Source organism: Acinonyx jubatus, chromosome E4 (assembly GCF_027475565.1).
Source record: "Acinonyx jubatus isolate Ajub_Pintada_27869175 chromosome E4, VMU_Ajub_asm_v1.0, whole genome shotgun sequence".
Classification (NCBI taxonomy): domain Eukaryota; kingdom Metazoa; phylum Chordata; class Mammalia; order Carnivora; family Felidae; genus Acinonyx; species Acinonyx jubatus.
In genome coordinates this window covers 56,147,388-56,167,065 of record NC_069395.1, presented here as the reverse complement: position 1 = coordinate 56,167,065, position 19,678 = coordinate 56,147,388, and the positions used below count along the sequence as shown (strand labels likewise).

Genomic DNA, 19,678 nt, shown 5'->3' with positions numbered 1-19,678 from the left:
TTTGCTGAATTGAGCACAGAAAGTTCACTGTTTTGACTGCTCAATTTTAATGAAAGTGTTCAGGTTCTTAATCATATAATTATGTAAAAAAAAATGAAAGCAAGTCTTTCTGAAATAAGTAATGTATGAGTAGTATCAGTCTGCTTTCTTTAGACTGGCAATATCTGCAGGAGATACCAAAATAATGTTTTTGTTCATAGTGAACAAAATAGTGAAACACATATGTGCCATACTGAAACAAATATGCCAGCATAATTAATCTTGTGATGCTATCAGCAAAAATCTTCAATATAAATAATTAGGATTATATACCCAAATAATTTCTTCCTTTTCCAATTATGTTTCAGAAAACATTTTTACAGTGAATTGTCACATGATCGAGTATAGTAGTTACAATGATTAAACAGAGCCTCTATTGAAATAATTATAGCTAATATAGACAGAAACCTCAGAAGCAATCAAAAGCCGTATGCTTTCTGATGTTTAAATATGTTTAACTTTTATGTCCTAAGGCAAGGAGTTTCCTACCATGACAATCCAGTCACCAATGAAACTATTTCTGAAGTGATATTATTTATTTAAAATCCACTATAGAATACTGAACTGTATATAATGTTATATCACATTTCATGTAATACTCCTATGTTTTTCCACCATGCTTTTAAACTTTGGGTCACAACCATCAATGAGCTGTGAAATCACATAGTTGGTTGCAATCTGCATTTTAAAACAGAATTCCTTCTTACTATCATTAAAAATTTTTGTCTTACTTACAGGCATAGGTATATACATGTATATAAACAAATATATATGTATGTGTGTGTATATATTAATATATGTGTATATATGTGTACACTAAGTTGCAACATAAAATGTATTGCTTAATATGAGTTGTGGTTAAAAACACATACACACACACACACACACACACACATACACACACACACTTAAAAGTCACTATAGTATGCTGTGTTTTCTTCCAAATTAGGCATCATGATCTACCAGAAAGAATATAAGCTTTGACACATATAGACTGGAGTTCAAATTTTTCCTCTGCCACCCTACCTGTGATAGTTGGTCATTTAAGCTAAAATATTAGAGCCTTGATTTCTTCAATTGTAAAATGGCTATAATAATACTGGCTTTAAAACATTGCTGTGCAGGTTAAAGTAAATATGATGGATATTCATAAAATAGATTACACACAGATGATCAATATTGCTTGCAGTAATAATTATTGGATTAAAATGGCTTACTATACGTGATCATTAAAAATCATAACATATTGGTCACAACTGCATTCTTTCATGTAAAAAAATACATTAAACACATCCTTCAAAGAGAAAATAATTGATATTAATGAAAAGTAGAATTTTAGAAGAGGAAATTAAATCAATAATTTAAACAAGACCCCAAATATTCATAGAACCAGTGTAATGTGAAATTTCAACAAACTATTGCATCTCTAGGAATGATAGGAAGGAGAAAATAATGTACATACTTTCTGATAACATCTGAAAAATCTATGATACCAGTAATGAAGTAGGATATTTGCCAGGGGAATCTTTATTATAATTGTAAAACAACACTGGCATGCCATATATTTCTTAAATATTTTACTTGAATGCCATGCAGGGAAGAACAGTCTTTAATTTAATCAGCTTTTAAAGTGATGTTTGAATAATTATTAAAATACATGAATCGTGTTCTTGTATTTTACTGGCTTTGGGGAGCACTTAGGGAAACAATCCGAGTTCATTAATTTGGCAAAAGTATTTCAATGGACAGCCTGTATTTTCCAAAATGATGAAGCATTTTTATTTTCAGATCTGCCATCTCCATTTTTTAAATATAAAATATGTGACTTCATAAGTTAATTCAAAATAAAACAAGCATGTTCTTGAAAATATTGAGGACTTTTTCCTCTTTAATGAAAAAAGATAGAGAAATGGGGAGTGAAGAGATTTCTAGCCTTTCAAAAACAAGGGAAGCACCATATATTAGATTTTTCTTGGATGACTATTTACCTGCCAGGAAATGAGTGCTGCCCAACTACATCTCCATTTTGAAGGTGATAATCATTGAAGAAATCTGGACTTATGGCTCCTTCAGAGGCAATTAATCCATCTAGAAAGAAGGAAAATTGGTAACCAGTGAAACATATTTGTAGGGAATAAGAAGGAAACTATTCTATCAAGCAACAGAAGAAAATAACCTATATGTTTAATCTGGAAAGAGAAATGTTAGCACGACATGCTGCTCTCGCTGGAAATATGAGCAAAAGACCATATACACTTAAGTGCTCACAACAACGCAGCACAACTGAACATTTCTTGAGCATTTACTATGTGGTAGTACAATACTAGCACGGAGATAAATAAGACAATCTCTGCCTTCAAGGGACTTAATAGTTTTTGGAGAAAAAAGAAAAAAGATAAGGGGTGAGGTAAGGTAGTATGGGACAGTAAGGATGGTCCAGGCTAAGAGAAACAAAATGAATACAGACAAGGAGACATTAAATAACCTGGTGTCAGGGGTACCAGGGTGGCTTGGTTGGTTAAGCTCTTGATTTTGGTTAAGTTCTTGATTTTGGCTCAGGTAATGATCTCAGCGTTAGTGATCAAGTTCGAGCCCTGCATCGGGCTCTGCACTGGCAGTGTGGAGCCTGCTTGGGATTCTCTCTTTCTCCCTCTCTCTCTGCCCTTCCCCTCCCCCTCTCAAGATAAACCTTTTTTTAAAAAAAAAAAAGAAGTACAATTGTTTTTTGTATAATGATCTTGTGTCTACAACCTTACTGTACTCATTCATTAGTTTTAGTAGTTTTTTAGTTTTTAGTTTTTGAGTTCTTTTTCTTTGCTTATAAAGTGCTTCTTTTCCTATATCTAAGTCTTTGTTATTACTTCTTGTTGATTTTAGAGTGATACTACTTTCTTATTTGCTCCAGTCTAAGCAATAAGATAACGTACTATTGATAGAATGATGAATAAGTTAAGAATAAGAAAAGAATTTGAGGAAAAAGGTTCTAAGTGATGGCGTCAGGACTATCATAGGCATAGAACAAATATATTTCAGTATATGGCTTTTTAATAATTATCTGCAAAGGGCTCAGGCTTTTTAAAGTTTCCTTTTCTGAAAGTATCCTGGGTTGTTAAGTGACCTATAGATAAATATTGGCTAGGTCATACTCACAACATTGTTTATAAACCTGGCACATAGTAAGCAAAATTGTTTAGTCACCAGATGATCATTTTACACCTACCAGTTGCATAAAACACTTTACTAGGTTCTGTGGGAAATACAAAAAATTGCAGTTTCTAAGAATTTTATATTAAGTGAAATGTAAGACAAACACTTAAGATGCAATTAAATAACACATTTCACTAATAAATGATATACAACAGGAATGAATGTATGTACTGAAAGTGCTGGAGGCAGAGGAAGCTAAAGAGAGATTACTGTGTTCTGCACGGGTTAGAAAATCTTACTTGGAGAGGAGGGAGGAAGCAGTATAACTGATTTGAGTCTTGAAAGATAGGTAGCAATTAAATGACAAAATCTGTTTGAAGAGTAAAGTTACTACAAATCAAGTGAATGGCAGAATTAAGTAATAGTGTCAGCAAATGAATGAGTGAGCTGATTTGTACTTCCGTATGACAAGTATACTTACTTGTTACATATACCCATTTGTTACATTCACAAACTAAAGATTTGTATTATTACATAATTTTTGAAGTGTTAATATCTTTGGTATTTCTCTTATTGCTTTAGTAAATTTTAAATGCTTAAGAGGTAGCTTAAAAGTATCTAATATTTAGTCCAGTTTCTCTGTCCTCTAAATGTTAATAAATCAAAAGACCAGTTAAACACAAAAAGTTATAAAAAATTGAAATTATGGAAACCGCCAGGACACAACAGATTGACAGTTAACCAGTTAAAAAAACAATTTTATCTGGATTGAAGACTTCTCAGGAGCATGGCCAAAATTAACAAGGTTAAGATCACAAAAATCAACAAATTCCTCTGTTAAATTAAAACCAAATAACTGAAGATCAAGGTTTAAGAAACCTGCCAATTTCAGAGGAACATAGCTAAGTAAAATGCAAAGATAAAATACATATCACACTTTGAAAATGAATACAAAGATATTCAGCCTGCCAGTTGAATAAAAGATTCTAACACCCAGAAAATAAATACAAACAATAAGATACTGGAATTAAATTTTAAAAGTTTATACTACATGACCTAATGAAGTAAGCCAGATTAAGAAGAAGAAATTAAATGAAAAACTGTCAATTTCTCAACATCTTCATTTTGACCCGGAGCTCCCATTGTCTTCAAAGGGAAAAAAGAGTAGCAAAAGGCTAAATGGAATACAGGAGACTACAAACTGGGAGCTCATCAAATAGAGATCAAACTAAAAATGTCTGAGTTTAAAGATCAGTCAGCAATTTTATAAACCCAGAATACAATAAGGATGATATAATAAACATGACATTATGTAAGTACGAAACAGTAAATTTATACCTCTGAAATTAATTTCTAAGAATTCTAGGGCACAGCAATTCATTCAGTAAACTATAGCTTCTATTTGTGCCCTTTAATGCCTTAACAAAATTTAGGCAGCTCTGATAATATGGGCAACCTTTCTTTACTAGAATGAGGAATAAAAATTAAATTATACCCTAAGTAAATAAAATCCTCAACTCAAACACCTCAACTTCTTTGGAAGTTGGAACTTTGGTAGTTTGGAGCTACCCTATTTGTTTCTCAGCATTCTGCATTCCAAATTAATTCTTTTATAGAAAAGATAAAAAGGAATTGTATATTTTTGACTCCAAGTCCAGATAAATCTAAGAGTGCCCTTCCAAAGCTCCTACTCTAACACTGATTCAAAGATAGCAATAAGGAGCCAAAGAATTTCAGGTAACATTTAAACTACCAGAGAACAAACAGAAGACCGAGATGATCTACACCAGAGCACTTTGTAAGCTGTAGAGCATTATACCCATTTAGGTTATTAAATTATATGAAACCTTTTAGACCACAGTTATACAACACACCTTTCTGAGATGCTCCTAGTAATGATGATAATAGGACTATGAGTAAAATGGAGTAGGTACTGGAACAAAGATGAGATCTAAGCACATTTATTGTTAGCACAGGTAATTTATGAACTTTCTGATTTTTGAAAGTCAGTTAAAAAACTGACTTATAGACATTGTGAAGAAAGGTAAAAAATACAAAACCTCAATATCTTCTTATATATTGTTACTAAAATAAACTTTATTTTTTTAAGTCAAGAGAAAACATAACATTGGGCTCCTTAGTGAACTAGGCAAAAATGAAATTGTGGCTGTGTGGCAGAAAATAGGTATCAGTAATGAAGAGAATGAGAGAAAGAAATGACTAAGATAAACCATAATTTATTGGGCTATACCTGATAAGAGATATCACAAAAGCTATGAAAATAGTTTATATAAACTATTAGTATAAACTATTATTATAAAACTATGGCTTTACAATAATCCTGAGATAGAAACAAAGTACTGTCAACTTCACATTCCAGAAATATATCCACATATTAAATGCTAAGAATAAGATTCAGCAAACTGATAAACAATAAAAACAAAGTAAAAAGTCATTTAGAAATATGTAGTAGTGACTCAGCTTTATAAATAATACTTTCTCTGTGGGTAAATTTGCTTTCAGCAAAAAGCAGCATTTTCATGATGGAAGAGGAAATTACTCAGCGACTATAATCACCATAATTTTAGACTCTAAAGAAAAAAATACTGTAACTAAAGGAGATACTAGATTCCTATTTTCATAGGACAACAGCAAGATCCTTTAAAAAAATAAAAGCAAAAGAGAAAACACATATTTTGACATATTTAATAGTTTGAAAATATAGAAGGCAATACTAATGACTAGGAAGCAGCAAATGCTATTTCATCTTAAAGTGACAGACAAGACCCAGGGAATCACAGGTGATTTAGCTTAACCTCTGTGGCTAAAAGCTACTAAGGCTGTTTTTATCGGAAACCCCTACAGTTCCATGGAGACCAAAGACTTAAATAAGATGGCTCAAGCATTCAAATGAATCTGCAGTTTTACAAATTTACCTGATGTTTCTGAAGATACAACCACACACAATAAAAGACAAGAGGCTGGTATTATCTAAATTTTAATGACACATATCGAGAGAGAGAGAGAGAGAGAGAGAGAGAGAGAGAGAGAGAGAGAGAGGGAGGGAGAAAGAGCGCACAAAGACTCATTTAGTTGAACTATTCAATGGACTAAAATAATACAGATGGCTTGATATGAGATCTTTATCTTTAAACTCACAGCAATGTAATCGCCCTTATCAAATGTCTACCATGTCATCAGGCTACAGGGATTTAAAAAACAACCATAAGGATATCTAATGATAATATTCCACTTCTCATATGCTTAAATTTGTTTTTTTTCCATCAGCTGTGGCTATTTCTAAACTTCGATATATAAAGTATATATATATAATTCAGATCTCCCACAAAAGCAGAAGTTGTACATTTTAATTATAAAACACCTCAAAAAAATGTTTATGATTTTCATTTTAAGAGGTTAATGTAAATGAATCAATTTTGGGAATATAGTATAATTTTTTAGAAATTTGTCCTGAAGTTCTAATTATACTAAAACAAAGTTGAATACCGAGGTGGTTTCAGTTGTGGAAACTAGTAATCGATTCACACTGAAAACTAGCTATCAATCTTCAAAGCAAGAAACCTGATTCCAAAACATTCTGATTCCTGTTAACAAAAAAATTTATATCGTATATATTTTACATCATTTCACTTCATGAATATCTGAATATGTAAGGAACAGCTGCTTGCTATTACTGAACTAAGACATTCTGGTTGGCTGAAATTAATGATCTACTCCATCTGGTTTAAAACACAAAGCAGTATTTCATAACTACTGTAGAGTTTGGTTAGGAAGAAATTCATTTAACTTTTAAAGTAAAGTATCAATTTTACAAGCTTCTAGTATCCATATCAAATATAAAAATAATATAGTTTATGGGCAATCTGCACAAAACAAAATTATGAAAATAAAGTGTGAATGAATACATAGCAGGGGGAAAAAGTAAGCCACCAATTCAGACATAATTACTTTGATGCTTTTTATATCCAATCTGCTACAGATCTTAATTAGAAATCCTTTCTTCCTCTCAACTAAATGACTTCAATGAAGTAATATTAATATTGGCAACAGTGCAACACTTCAAAAACCAGAATATGCAAGAGCTTACCAGTCTTTGTGCCAAACTCATCCTTGGAAAAAGGCAGTATAGCAGAATCAACAAAGTTATAATATATGCATGATTTATGTAAAAATTAAATTTTACCCTGAAAACACTAGCAGAATTCAAAGGAAAAAAAATATTACTGTAAGGTGTCTAAATCTTCCCAACCAAGCAGAGTTTATTAGTTCAAGACTAAAGCAAACCCATGGCAAAATGAGACTGTGCAAATGAAATATGTTAGAAAACAAAACATAAATTAGTTAAGTTACATATTTAAATGAATGCAGGATAGAGAAAAAATATTACATTTTCAACAGAGATCAGCAACCTTGAGGATGTCATTTTAAGTTATACATTGTAGAAAGCAATAAACTAAGAGTAATTAATTTTCCTAGGTACAACCTTTTTTTCTGGAGAGCACATCCAAGACTAACTGGAAAAAAATAATGGTGAGTTAATAGGTTTGTATGGTGTGTATGGATGGTACTTCTGAAATCATTCGGAGAAGTCTATGTATATATCATAAGAAGTGCTTCCAAAGCTTGGGAATGAGCAAGGCTGGTAGACCAAAATCCCTATTTATAGCACACAAACTGTTTAATTTCGCCTTGGTTACCGTCTTACCGGAGTTATAGAAAAGGTCAGGTCTTTCGAGAATATCTCCTTCATGGATATATGGCTCAATTCGATCATCACCATACAAGTACTGCTCACTCTCATCCATCTGACGGCTCTCTACCATCTCTAGCCACTGGGAGTTATGCCAGCGGAACTTCTCACTCTGAATTTTCTTAGCCCATTCTTCATCATATTCCTATTGAAAACAAAGAGTCAAGTATTACTGCATAAGCTTATAAAGTTACTCCCTTGGCCCTCAGTTAACAGGTTATAATAATAATTTGGAGATTCTTCATTTGGGTCAGAGGAAACATTAAAAATACCCGTTCAGAATTATTCTATACAATAATCAATAAAACCAATTAAAGACGTATGTTAAAGGCATCTGTTTGAATTACCAATTGCGAATGGTAACGGCAAAAACTGGAAAAGTTTAAACTTCACAAATTCTCTATTACTAGAATTTAGGTAAGCAGTCAGACTTCAGCTCCCAAAGAAATTTGTGGCAATAGTTACCTTTAATGTTAATTACCACTAATGATAGGTGGTTAAGCATCAAAATGGTATCTTTCATGATACCTTATTTTAGATAATACTTCTTAATAGGAAAGAAAGCACTTGAAAAGAATGTCTCCTAACTACTGAAATGGTTTACCATTAAAATAACAGAATTTAATTTTGTTTCAACCACAAAATAACATTATCTTATTTAGTCATAATTATTTCTTTAAATGTCTGTCTCCTCCTCTGATCATGAACTCCCGAGGAGCAAGACTGGCTTCTTCACTGCTGTATCTATAATACTTGTTCACAGAGAACCTCCTTGGTGAACATTTCTGATATAGGCAAGTTATATAGGCAAGTTATTATTAGCTACAGATCAACCTATCTAGCTCCCTACTTTTCCCAAAGACTGTAGTTATTCTGACTAGTGTATTCACTTAACAATGGATGGACAGTACCACTGATGGCATAGATTAAAAAAAAAAAAAAAAGATTTCAGGTATTTCTTGTCATTATAACTCTAGAGTCTTAGTTTTAAATTCCTCTGCCATATCTTTAACATTTTTGTTTATAGTTATCTAAAAGAGTTGGAAAGGTGCCAGGCAATAGTACTGTCCTCCAACAGTCAAGATGACCATGATAATTAACAGGTGGACCAAGTACACATTGTAGTTAAACAACGAGCAATTTTCATAGAAAGCTGAGGCTCAAGTAAAAAACTGTCATCATAGAAGGAATTTCTGGGATGTCCTAATTATTAAGCTTTCTTTAAATTGTTTTCATGTTTATTTATTTATTTTGAGAGAGCGCGCAAATGATCAAGTGTGAGTTGGTGAGGGCAGAGAGAGAGAGCGAGAGAGAGAGAGAGAGAGAGAGAAAGAGGGAGAGAATCCAAAGCATCCTCCACACTGTCACTGTCAGCACAGAGCCTGACGTGGTGCTCAATCCCATGAACCATGACAGCATGATTCAGGCTGAAACCAAGAGTTGGAGGCTTAATCAACTGAGTCACCAAGGTGCCCCTAAGCTTTCTTTTTTGATAGTTAAATATTAACATTCCTATTAGTCCTCAATCTATTTCCTAATATAATTATTTAAAATTTAATTGTATGAAAGAGCGTTTATAAACATTATTGTATTTTATTTTAAAAATAAACATGTATTAATCCACTTGTTATAATTTCAATATTTAAATTGCTTAAGATTTTACTCCGAGTTAAATCTACAATTTTAACTTACATTTGAAATTGACAATTTAGATATAAACAATAAATTCTAAATCCAAATGCCATCTTGTTGATATGCTTACACTGAGTAGATCATATCGTATCATATAAATATGATAATTTATACAATCATTCATCTACTGATCACATGTAAGTTCTTCTGATAAAATGACATAATACACGTAAAACATTTAGAAAATCTATATTGAAAACACTTAATGTTAGTCAATACTGTTAATTAATTGAAGAAGGTACATTAATTGAAGTACCTAATTAACTGAATTAGGTAGGTACTATAATTAGGTACTATTAATTATCGTCTTTTTACAAATGAGAAAATGAGCTCCAGAACACTGAATTAACTTGATCAAGTGCACACTGCTAGTTGTGGCTATTACAGCTTTGTAAACCTTGGGCTAGCAATGTGAAAAAGGCAGAGGATAAATGAGTATTTGTCAGGGTCACTGTAGAATGGATTCTTCAGTAATGAGAATATAATAAATGAACTCCACGGTCAACTTTCAGCTCTAAGAGTCTATGAATGTGTTGAGTTGTTGACCAAGCAGTGATGGGAGAGAAGTGGCTCTGGTCTGGTTAAGTATATTACATAACACATTATATTCTCAATCATGTTCTCTCTGACCTGGCTGTACATGGAAGGATGTTAGGGAAAGAGGGAGTTGAAAAAATAATGGCACAGTTGTTACAAGCAGTTTCATTGGCTACAATTTCAGTGGTTCACTTTGGGTTTCCAAAATTAGACAGAATACTAAATTGTGCTAATTATGTAGTATGAGCAGTGTGATTAGCTTTAAAATAATTTAGCCCAAATGCTAAATATAATTTTGAACCTCTTTAAAATTCATGACTTTGCAAGTATACTTTTTTGGTTCCCTATGTAGCACAGTGAATGTATTAGTTACAAAGTTGGTTGCAAAAATATATTACTATCATATTAGAAGTGGCTAGATGATTAAGAAGAATGATCACATATACTTACAGGAAAAAAAGGATGAACTTATTGTCCATTAAGGTAAAAAAATTTAATGCATAAAAAAAGTAAAATGGTATTTTGGGGAAGAAATTCTCCATACTAATTGGCTTTTGTTCTAAAAGATAAGTTAGTTACAGGTCATCAAAACTCCCAGAATATGCCTTATAATATCATTATGCCTTATAATCCTATTAAATCTACATTAAATACTGGAGCTAATTTGATAGGTACTGTTTCTTTTGTGAGTACTAGTTTGTTTCACTTGGCAAGAGGTATGAAACTAACTTTACTTTTTAAAAATTTTTAATGTTTATTTTTGAGAGAGGGAGACAGAGCATAAGTGGGGAAAGGGCAGAAAGAGAGAGAGAGAGAGAGAGAGAGAGAGAGAGAGAGAGAGAAAGAGAGGGAGACACAGAATCGGAAGCAGGCTCCAGGCTCTGAGCTGTCAGCACAGAGCCTGACGTGGGGCTCAAACTCACAAACGGAGAGATCATGACCTGAGCCGAAGTTGAAGCCTGACTGACTGAGCCACCCAGGCACTTTATTTTGATAGAAACTAACTTTATTTTGATAGAAATACTTTAAATCTGATTATCTGAATGAAGAAGTGTTCAATAAAGATGACAGAAAGATGTATGACTTGATTGTTTTAATTTAGGTTCAGGCTTAAGGATTCCTAGTGTAAGAACAGGATATAAAACCTAGTCAAGTGCTCAAAACATATTAAAATATGGGGTTTGCTATTTCACTGAGAGTAAAACTTGCCTCTTACAAATTTCTGTGAAATGTTACAAAAATAAACATAATTTAAAAAGTAAATTACATATCCATAAAGTGTATTTAATCTAGTAAATAATACTCTGCACAAGGGAAAAAAAATCATGCTTATTCTAGGCATTACTATTTTACAAGCTCCTCATAAGATTTCCCTATTCTAATAAAAGTACAGTAATAAATGTAGAAAGATGCTATTTTCTTCACAAATGCCCTGCAAACTTAAGCCTCTTATCACCTTTCAAGCTGAGAGCAATGTTCTCATTAATGAGCTTACACATACAAGGTTTAGTTTCTAAGATAAAAAAGACCACCTATCCACAGACTATCTATCCATCTGACAGAAGTCTATACACACAAACCAAAAATATCCATAAGCATCTACAGCTAACTTTTGATACTAAAGTTTGATTTGTTAGTGTCTTGGGGAAGCTGATTTTCCAAGGCAGTGAATTGGCACAGACCTAGCACTAAATGTAATCAGACTACCTTATGTTAATCTGAATTCCTTTACAGTTTTCACCATATTTCTTTGGTCACTTTATGAGTGAATAAACTCATAGAACCAAGGCATATCTTAACATTATAATGCCCAAGAGTATAGCAGCAATGGTGCAGATTATACTGTCATTTTATTAAAAATAAAAATTTTTAAGTATTTTTGTACTATAAAACTATAGATTCGATTTTCTATTACTAACATAATGATTAATGTGCAGATTATTGTTTACAGGATCGCAATGAAAACACTATGGCTGTCTTAGGTCTTTAGAAAACAACAGTTTCTCCCTCAGGAAACAGGAGACAAAATATGTTATTCTGTACCAAGCTGTTTAATCATTTAAGATATAGAAAACTATGTTTTGCAGATGATCCAATGATTACAGATTCCTACTATAATGAATCCACTACAATGACAAGAGGAGTTTTCATGAGGTAACCGTTAGCAACTATGTGTGGCTTTTTGTCATAGATCATTGCAAAGAAAATGGCAAAAACCCTTGACCAACCAGTATCAAGCCCTTAAAATCTCAAGAAGTTATAACATAGCTTTTTGAAATATTTATAACCATAAAACTATTTCATTATTGAAAGCTGAAAATTATAGAAAAAAATACCCATACCTTTAGCTAGCTAGAATCCTAATACTCTATATACACTATCGGTTTTCGATGACTTTCTTAAGTCCAATATTAATAGCTAACTTTAGGAAATACTTTTTAAAAGTGTTTTTAAAATTTAGAAGCTAAGTATGAGACATTATTAATATGTAGTACTTGTACCATAAAAGTTTTCTCTAGTTTGTGATAATATGGCCTTAGGTATTTGAATGTTTAACAAATACAGCATCTTGGAATGAAGCATGGAATGAGGAACACAGTATTTGTTTAAATAATTGATTTCTCCTTTTCCTTAATAGTCAACATTAGTGAAAATGAGATAGTACTGTTTCACAACTAAAATGCTGGGTTTTGATTTTTATGTCTCTGAAACACTGATTTTTATGGTCCAGATTACTTTCTTTTCCTTATTTCCTTCTCTCCTTCCTTCCTTCCTTCTCTCCTTCCTTCCTTCCTTCCTTCCTTCCTTCCTTCCTTCCTTCCTTCCTTCCTTCCTTCCTTCCTTCCTTCCTTCCCCTCTTCCCTCCTTCCCTTCCTTCCTCTCTTCCCTCCTTCCTTCCTTCCTTCTTTCCCTCCCTCCTTCCTTCTTTCCTTCCTTTCCTTTCCTTTCCTTTCCTTTCCTATTCCTTCCCTTTCCTATTCCTTCCTTCCTTCTTTCCTTCCTTCTCTCTCTCTGTCATCTATTTATTTATTTTTGAAAGAGACAGAGAGAGTGTGAACAGGGGAGGGGCAGAGAGAGGGAGAGAGGGAGAAACCTAGGTAGGCGCAGAGCCTGACACAAGGCTCATACCCACAAAACGAGGAGGTCATGACCTGAGCTAAAATCAAGAGTCGACGCTTAACGGACTAAGCCACCCAGGCAGGCGCCCCTATGTTCCAGATTTCTTAAAAATCAATTATTTTAGCTTATGCCTGTTGAGAGTCTATTTAGTACTAAATTAATAGGCTTGGACAGTGGTCCCAAGTTTTAGATTTCAGAAAAGTTTCAAAAACAAATTTGGGGGACTGATGTTATATGTAAATCAACTACTACCTATTATTGACTTAGAGAAGAAAGACCATTTTAAGACTATAAATGTAAGAAAGACAATCTCAAAATGAAGATCTACCTATCCAAGACAAAACATGTTAACAACCTTATATTTGTAACAGCTCCCCAGCCCTAACATCTCTCTCTGTGTGCCCCTCCCTGGACCTCCTCTCACTATTTTTTTAATTCCTCTCTCTCCCATTTTAGTGAAAACCAGTAAAAGCTTTATCATGCTCCAATGGATCAGCACTTAGCTATCTTCTGTATCTAACCTCAATGAATAGAGTTCAACAGCCATGGCAAAGCCAGTTCCTTTGTGTCTCGGAGTCTGAATTTATAGGAATTGATGGTATTACGGTATGGTATAGAACAAAGAACAGTGGATTAGGAATCAGGGGACTTGGGTTCTATTTCCAGGTCTGATACGAACAACCTTCTAAAGGCATTTTAATACCTTTTGGTCTCAGATTCTTCATTTCTAAAATGAAACAAATCTAGGTAAGATTTACTAAAGTTCTAACATTCTATAAACAAAAAAATGTATGATTAATACCCTTATTTCATAAAGCTTTTGAAATAATTATCCCCCCAAACTGAAGAATACTGGCAGTCTAAGGAGTTTATTTTTAAAAATTAAATATCAACTCTAAATGAATATCCAGTGTCAAACATTTAATAAATTCAACATATATCAATTAAAATCTATTCTTCCTAACCCCTCTCACCCAAATCCCCTTCCCTCTTAAGTATCCCCTTCCCCCATTGTCAGGAAATAACTGGGAATTCAGGGATGTTACTGCTCAACCACAGCCAAGATACGTCATAAAAAATTTATCAAGCTGTTGTGGAAATACACCAGGAATACAGTTATTTTTTCTTCCTTTTTGAAATACTTCTTTTCACAAAAAGGGTACCCTGATAGCCTTGCTCTGAGACTTGAGTTTGTCTTGTATTTAAAGGTACACATGCTTTTTTATTTTCTTCTCAGCTCCTGACATGATCTTAAGCACTCAGTTTCCATAAAAACTACGTGTCATGAAAGACTTATGGTTTGATTTTAAATGGAATGTGCCATCCTTTTTGAAGTCCTACATCATTTTGTTTACTACTTAACCATAGAAACATTGTGAAGCCTCACCCAGCCTATTATCAGAGCCTGTTCACTATCAGAAAAACTCTTTGTAACTGGCTTCCGTCACACCTTGTATCTGATTAACACACTATAGGATAACATAGAGCTACATAGATCTGCTTTGTGTTCTAACACAGCTGATGGAAAACAGATTTTCCTTTCTCCTTTAATGTGACAGCCCCCTAATTGAGAATGTAATATGGTTTATTTAATACACTTCTTCATACTAAATTAAAGCAGATCTAGAGTAATTTAGTTGCTCATTAAGGTTAAGGTAATAGTCGCTAAACAGATGCCTTTTATATCGTAGAAAATACTTACCCCAATGATATGTATAGGATAAGTAAATATAGATATACACATAATTAAACACATACATAACAGAACTGTTGACTTTTAGGCACATACTACCTACTTCTCAACAGTACTATCCCAAGTTTGTCCTTTAGTCTTGACTATGAATGACATTTTCTAACCAGACCTCAAATATAATGCTCTCTTTGACCTCTGTTTAAAGTGCTGGGGAGGCTCATCTGTGCAATATCATTTCAAATATCATGTTCAGTCAGGCCACAAAGTTAAAGATAGAACTAAATGAAATTTATTGAATTAAGAAATCATGATTTTTATCTTTTGTACTATGCTTGGGTTCTTTTGAATCCAGTATTGCCAATCAAAAGAAAACCACACACAATAAAGCAACAACATGCATAAAGCTAGCAAGGAACACATATACATTCATATACATACGATCACATTCATATCATACATATATATACTCTCTATTCTAACGAGCTAGAAGAACATCCTAAATTTATGCCTTTCAGGTTTATACAATATAAAAATGAACTCCAAAAGAGGGTTAACCAAACTTATCTCTCTAAACCCAATTTGATTATATAGAATTGAGAAATAAAAAATCTCACTTACAAATCCGAGCCAATGAAAACTGGTACCAAAACTATAAAAGAAGCAAGAACCAACTCCACCTGTTCTGGAAAGAACACCTCAGTAGTTTTCTGTCAACTACTCACTTAAAAATTCTCTGCTCTGTGCCCATACTCAACCTGTAAGTCAATTAAAACTGGCTGCTGTCTACCCATTTTACCCAATCCCCACCCATTCCCTGCTTTTGAAAGCCTGCCCTGAAATAACCTGAGTTCTAACCCGGTTCTAATCTAATCCTATGAAATCTAATCCTAATCTAATCCTATGAAAGTTTCTCCAACTGTCCCTTCCAAGATGTCATAAGACATCTTTTTAAACTGCTTTCCCTTGCTGGCAAGATTAATAAACTTCTGTAGGACACAGGCTGGCCTGGCAATTTTTGTGGGGACCATACCAATTGATGTCTTAGAGTTTATATGTAAACCTACAATGGTTTATCTCATTTTAAAACATCAGTCTTATTAAATATAATTTTGACTATCCAGGAATAAAGACAGCACCTAATTTTTCAAGTTTAAAATACCAAAACTAGATATTAATTCCAGGTTACTAAAATATACACAATTTGCCCATGATCACAGACTTACTAAAAGAGAAAGGGCTGTCCTTCAAAATCTCAGTGACACAAACTTGTGTTAGTATCAGATCACAGGGGCCTGTGGCTGGTAAGAAAGACAACAGACATTAATCCTTTACCAGAGAACCTAGGGACATCCCTTTTCCCATAAACACCTTGTAGATACAATGTACCATTAGTGCAGAACATCTTTTGATAGGGCCATAGAGTAGTACCGCTCCTGGAAGGCAAGTTCACCTCTGGATGACAGTACCCTGTATTCTCTAGAGTCTAGGATGTAAACTTTTGTATTCTAGGGACTTTGTGTTGCTGAGTTTTATATTCCCAGTGCCTTAGTGTTTTGACACAGTACGTCCTTAATAAACATGTATTAAATGTTTTACAACCCAATAATGTCAGGGGAGGGATATTTTTTTTTTTTTTTACCAACTGGGAAAGAATTCCTGAGGTCCTCAAATGCTTCATGCAAAGTTGAGGAAGTACTTAGGGATAAAAATCTAATTGGGGTTTTAGAAGCTCTCTATGTGTAGAGGGTTCTGTTCTTCTCTTCAGGATTCCCAAGGCTTGGAAGAGAAGAGACAACGATCAACTGCCATATATCCCCTTGGAAAACGAAGCTAGGCTCCTCTCCTTGTGTCCCTACTCACTGCAGCTACTCCAATCCCTGCCTCCCAAAGCTACACGTAAGGCCTAGTCGGACAGGTGACAACTTGCTCGTGAGGCCATAGAGACCACATCACCAACCATATAACCCTCCAGGTACAAAGAGTACTACCACCCCACATCTGTTTTAAGTTGCCAATTGAGGGATTAGGCCCAAATTCATTAAACAAATCATCACTAATGTAACATTTCCATAATTTGGGGGACAAGTTCTTTACAGCAGAAGGCATATTTCCCCAAGCACCACAAGGTATTGAATTTTTCTTAACTATTCCGTGTTGTTCTGAGTAAAAATGAAGTTTGTTTTCTTAAAGATAAATTGCCTTAAACTACAAATATTCTCATTCTTTTTCTTTTCTTTCTCTTTTTTCTTCCTTTTTTTTTTTTTTTTTGGATTTATTATTGTTCTAGAACACAGCCATGCTGAGAACACTAGGATATCAAAGCCTAGTGGTGAAAAGAATCTTAAGAGATCATCCACTCCCATTCTAGGCAGGTTTCTAACTATTTCAGAAAGTTGGTTATGTAGTTATTACTAATGCTTACTGGATGGAGACTTCACATTCTCCCTTGGCAGCTTATTTCTAGTGTTTCATCATCTTTGCTGTGTCTAATCAAAGCTTCTCCTGTTTTGAATTAAGCCAATTTCCTCTTGTTTTACTCTTGAAAAAGATTCAGGACAAGCAAATAGCACCCTGAGTCATGATCAGTAATAGAGTCTGAGCTCAAAGAACTGGACTGGCAGCTATGTCTCAAGTGAACCTGAGAAGCTGTCATTTTACTGATGCATTAAAAAAAGCCCACTCCTCAAATTTCTCCCAAATAAGGAGGCCGAGACAGGTAGGAGTGTCACTCTGGTCTGAGGTTAGCCGGTAAACTGAGTCCAAATTAAAATAAGTTACTGCAGATTCAGAATGTGGGTAATTTAACAGATAAGGCACTTATACACTAGAAGAGGCAGATTCCTGTTTACCACACTGTCCTAATCAAGGCCTTTTGGTTAATTACCCTATTTAGAATTGCTGTGACATGGAGCTTTAAAATGCCAAATTCAGCCATTTTGTAGAATAATCTTAAAATATAAATAGTAATATTAATATATCTGGCCAAAATACATACTCCAAATAATTTTCCACAGTTAAAATCCAAACAGTGAACAGATTATTTTCCAATACCATTTAAAATATTTAAATGGACAGAAAATAACATAGATAATTAATCGTACCAAGGAAAGAAAATGTTGGTCCATGAATTTAATCAACATATAAACTTCTCGGGGCACCTGGGCAGCTCAGTCAGTTAGGTATCCAACTCCTGATTTTGGCTCAGGCCATGATCTCATGGCTTGTGAGTTTGACGCCCGCATCGGGTTCTGTGCTGACAGCTGGAGCCTGTTGGGGATTCTCTGTCTCCCTCTCTCTCTGCTCCTCCCCCATGTGTATGTGCACGCACACGTACACTTGCTTTCTCTCAAAAATAAACACACAAAAAAATTAACTTCTCAACTAGGTCTGAGTTTTGGTCTAGTTTGAACAAAACAGAGAGTGACCATCATGTAGTAGATGCTTCATATGTATTTTCTCTAACCCTAACAATAACTCACTAATCCTCAAAAGTGTCATTGTAAACTGAATCTTCAAAAAGTTATAAAATGTCTGAGATTATTTAGTAAGTGAAAGAACTAGAATTAGTTGTATTCTAGATGCAATACTCTATTAGACCAAGTTGTCACATCATAGAGGCCAAAGTTGAAGATCAGAACCCTTACCCAACTGAGAAGGGGAGAAAAAGTTCTGAGAAATGGTGCAGTTCCTTACTATCAAGCCAAAACTGAACCAGGGCCTGGACACTTATACGTGTATAGTAGCAGAAACGTAAGGAAACATTCTTCCAGCAGGATGCGGGGTGTTTCTAGCCCTTTTATCATCTATATTAGACTACTTCTTTTCTTCTAAGAAACTCAGCTGTGAATATGATGAAGTTGGGTAGCAGAGCAGGACTTTTAAATCATATAATTCACACACAAATATCTTTAAATATTCTGTTTAATAAGTTTATTATTTCTAAATATCTTTTTAGACTAAAGTTTCCCAATGTGTGAAATGAAACAGTCCAAACTTACTTGGCATCATATCAAGTACTTACTTTGTTAAATCTCGTGTAGAGAGTCATAGAGTGATTAGGTGAACCTTCAGAATACTTATTCAAATTTTTGTTATACTAAGTGATCAGACGGCATCTTAGGGAGCCATATATAGGTAGCTGATATATCAGCAGTTTCATTTTATTGACTGTTCTTCTTTAGAGGCCTTACCAACAAACAATATAATAACCTAAAATAATTTTCTTTGTGATTTTACATTTTTAACTCTGACTAGGATTTATAAGTTCCTTTAAGGACAGTAAGATCAACAAAGTAAAATGAAGATTAAAAATGTTCATTGGATTTAGAAAAATGAAGGCCAGGTGACTTTAGTGAGCACCGTATCAGTGCAACAAAGGAGGCAGAAGCTAGAATTCATATAGGTTGAAAGGTGGATGAGGGGAACTGAAGAAATGAAGGAAGTAATATGTAGACAGTTTTTTCAAAACATTGGTTCTAGAGAGAAAGAGAGAGCTAGGACAGCCATCTAGAATAGAAAAGAAAGGTAGACACAGGGTGGGGAAAATTCCCGTTTAAGATGAGAGACTTTACACGGAATTCTATTCCTGAAATCATTATATATTAATATATTAACTAACTTGGATTTAAATTAAAAAAAAAAAGATGAGAGATTTCAGCCCAGAGTTTAGAAATTATTGG

At 33.8% G+C, this 19,678-nt stretch overlaps 1 protein-coding gene across 5 annotated transcripts in view; it reads right to left on the bottom strand.

Annotated features, from left to right (window-relative positions):
• Nucleotides 1–19,678, bottom strand: part of KIFAP3 (kinesin associated protein 3) — a 173,235-nt gene that overhangs the window by 28,879 nt on the left and 124,678 nt on the right. For 4 of the 5 annotated variants that reach the window (XM_053209388.1, XM_027046391.2, XM_053209387.1 and 1 more), the window contains 2 exons: nt 7,913–8,102; nt 2,028–2,127 (listed from right to left, as the gene is read on the bottom strand). In XM_053209388.1, the coding sequence (XP_053065363.1) occupies nt 2,028–2,127; nt 7,913–8,102 (290 nt within the window). Of the gene's footprint in view, nt 1–683; nt 718–2,027; nt 2,128–7,912; nt 8,103–19,678 lie in introns of those variants that run through there. The other variant, XM_053209389.1, reaches the window with a different exon arrangement.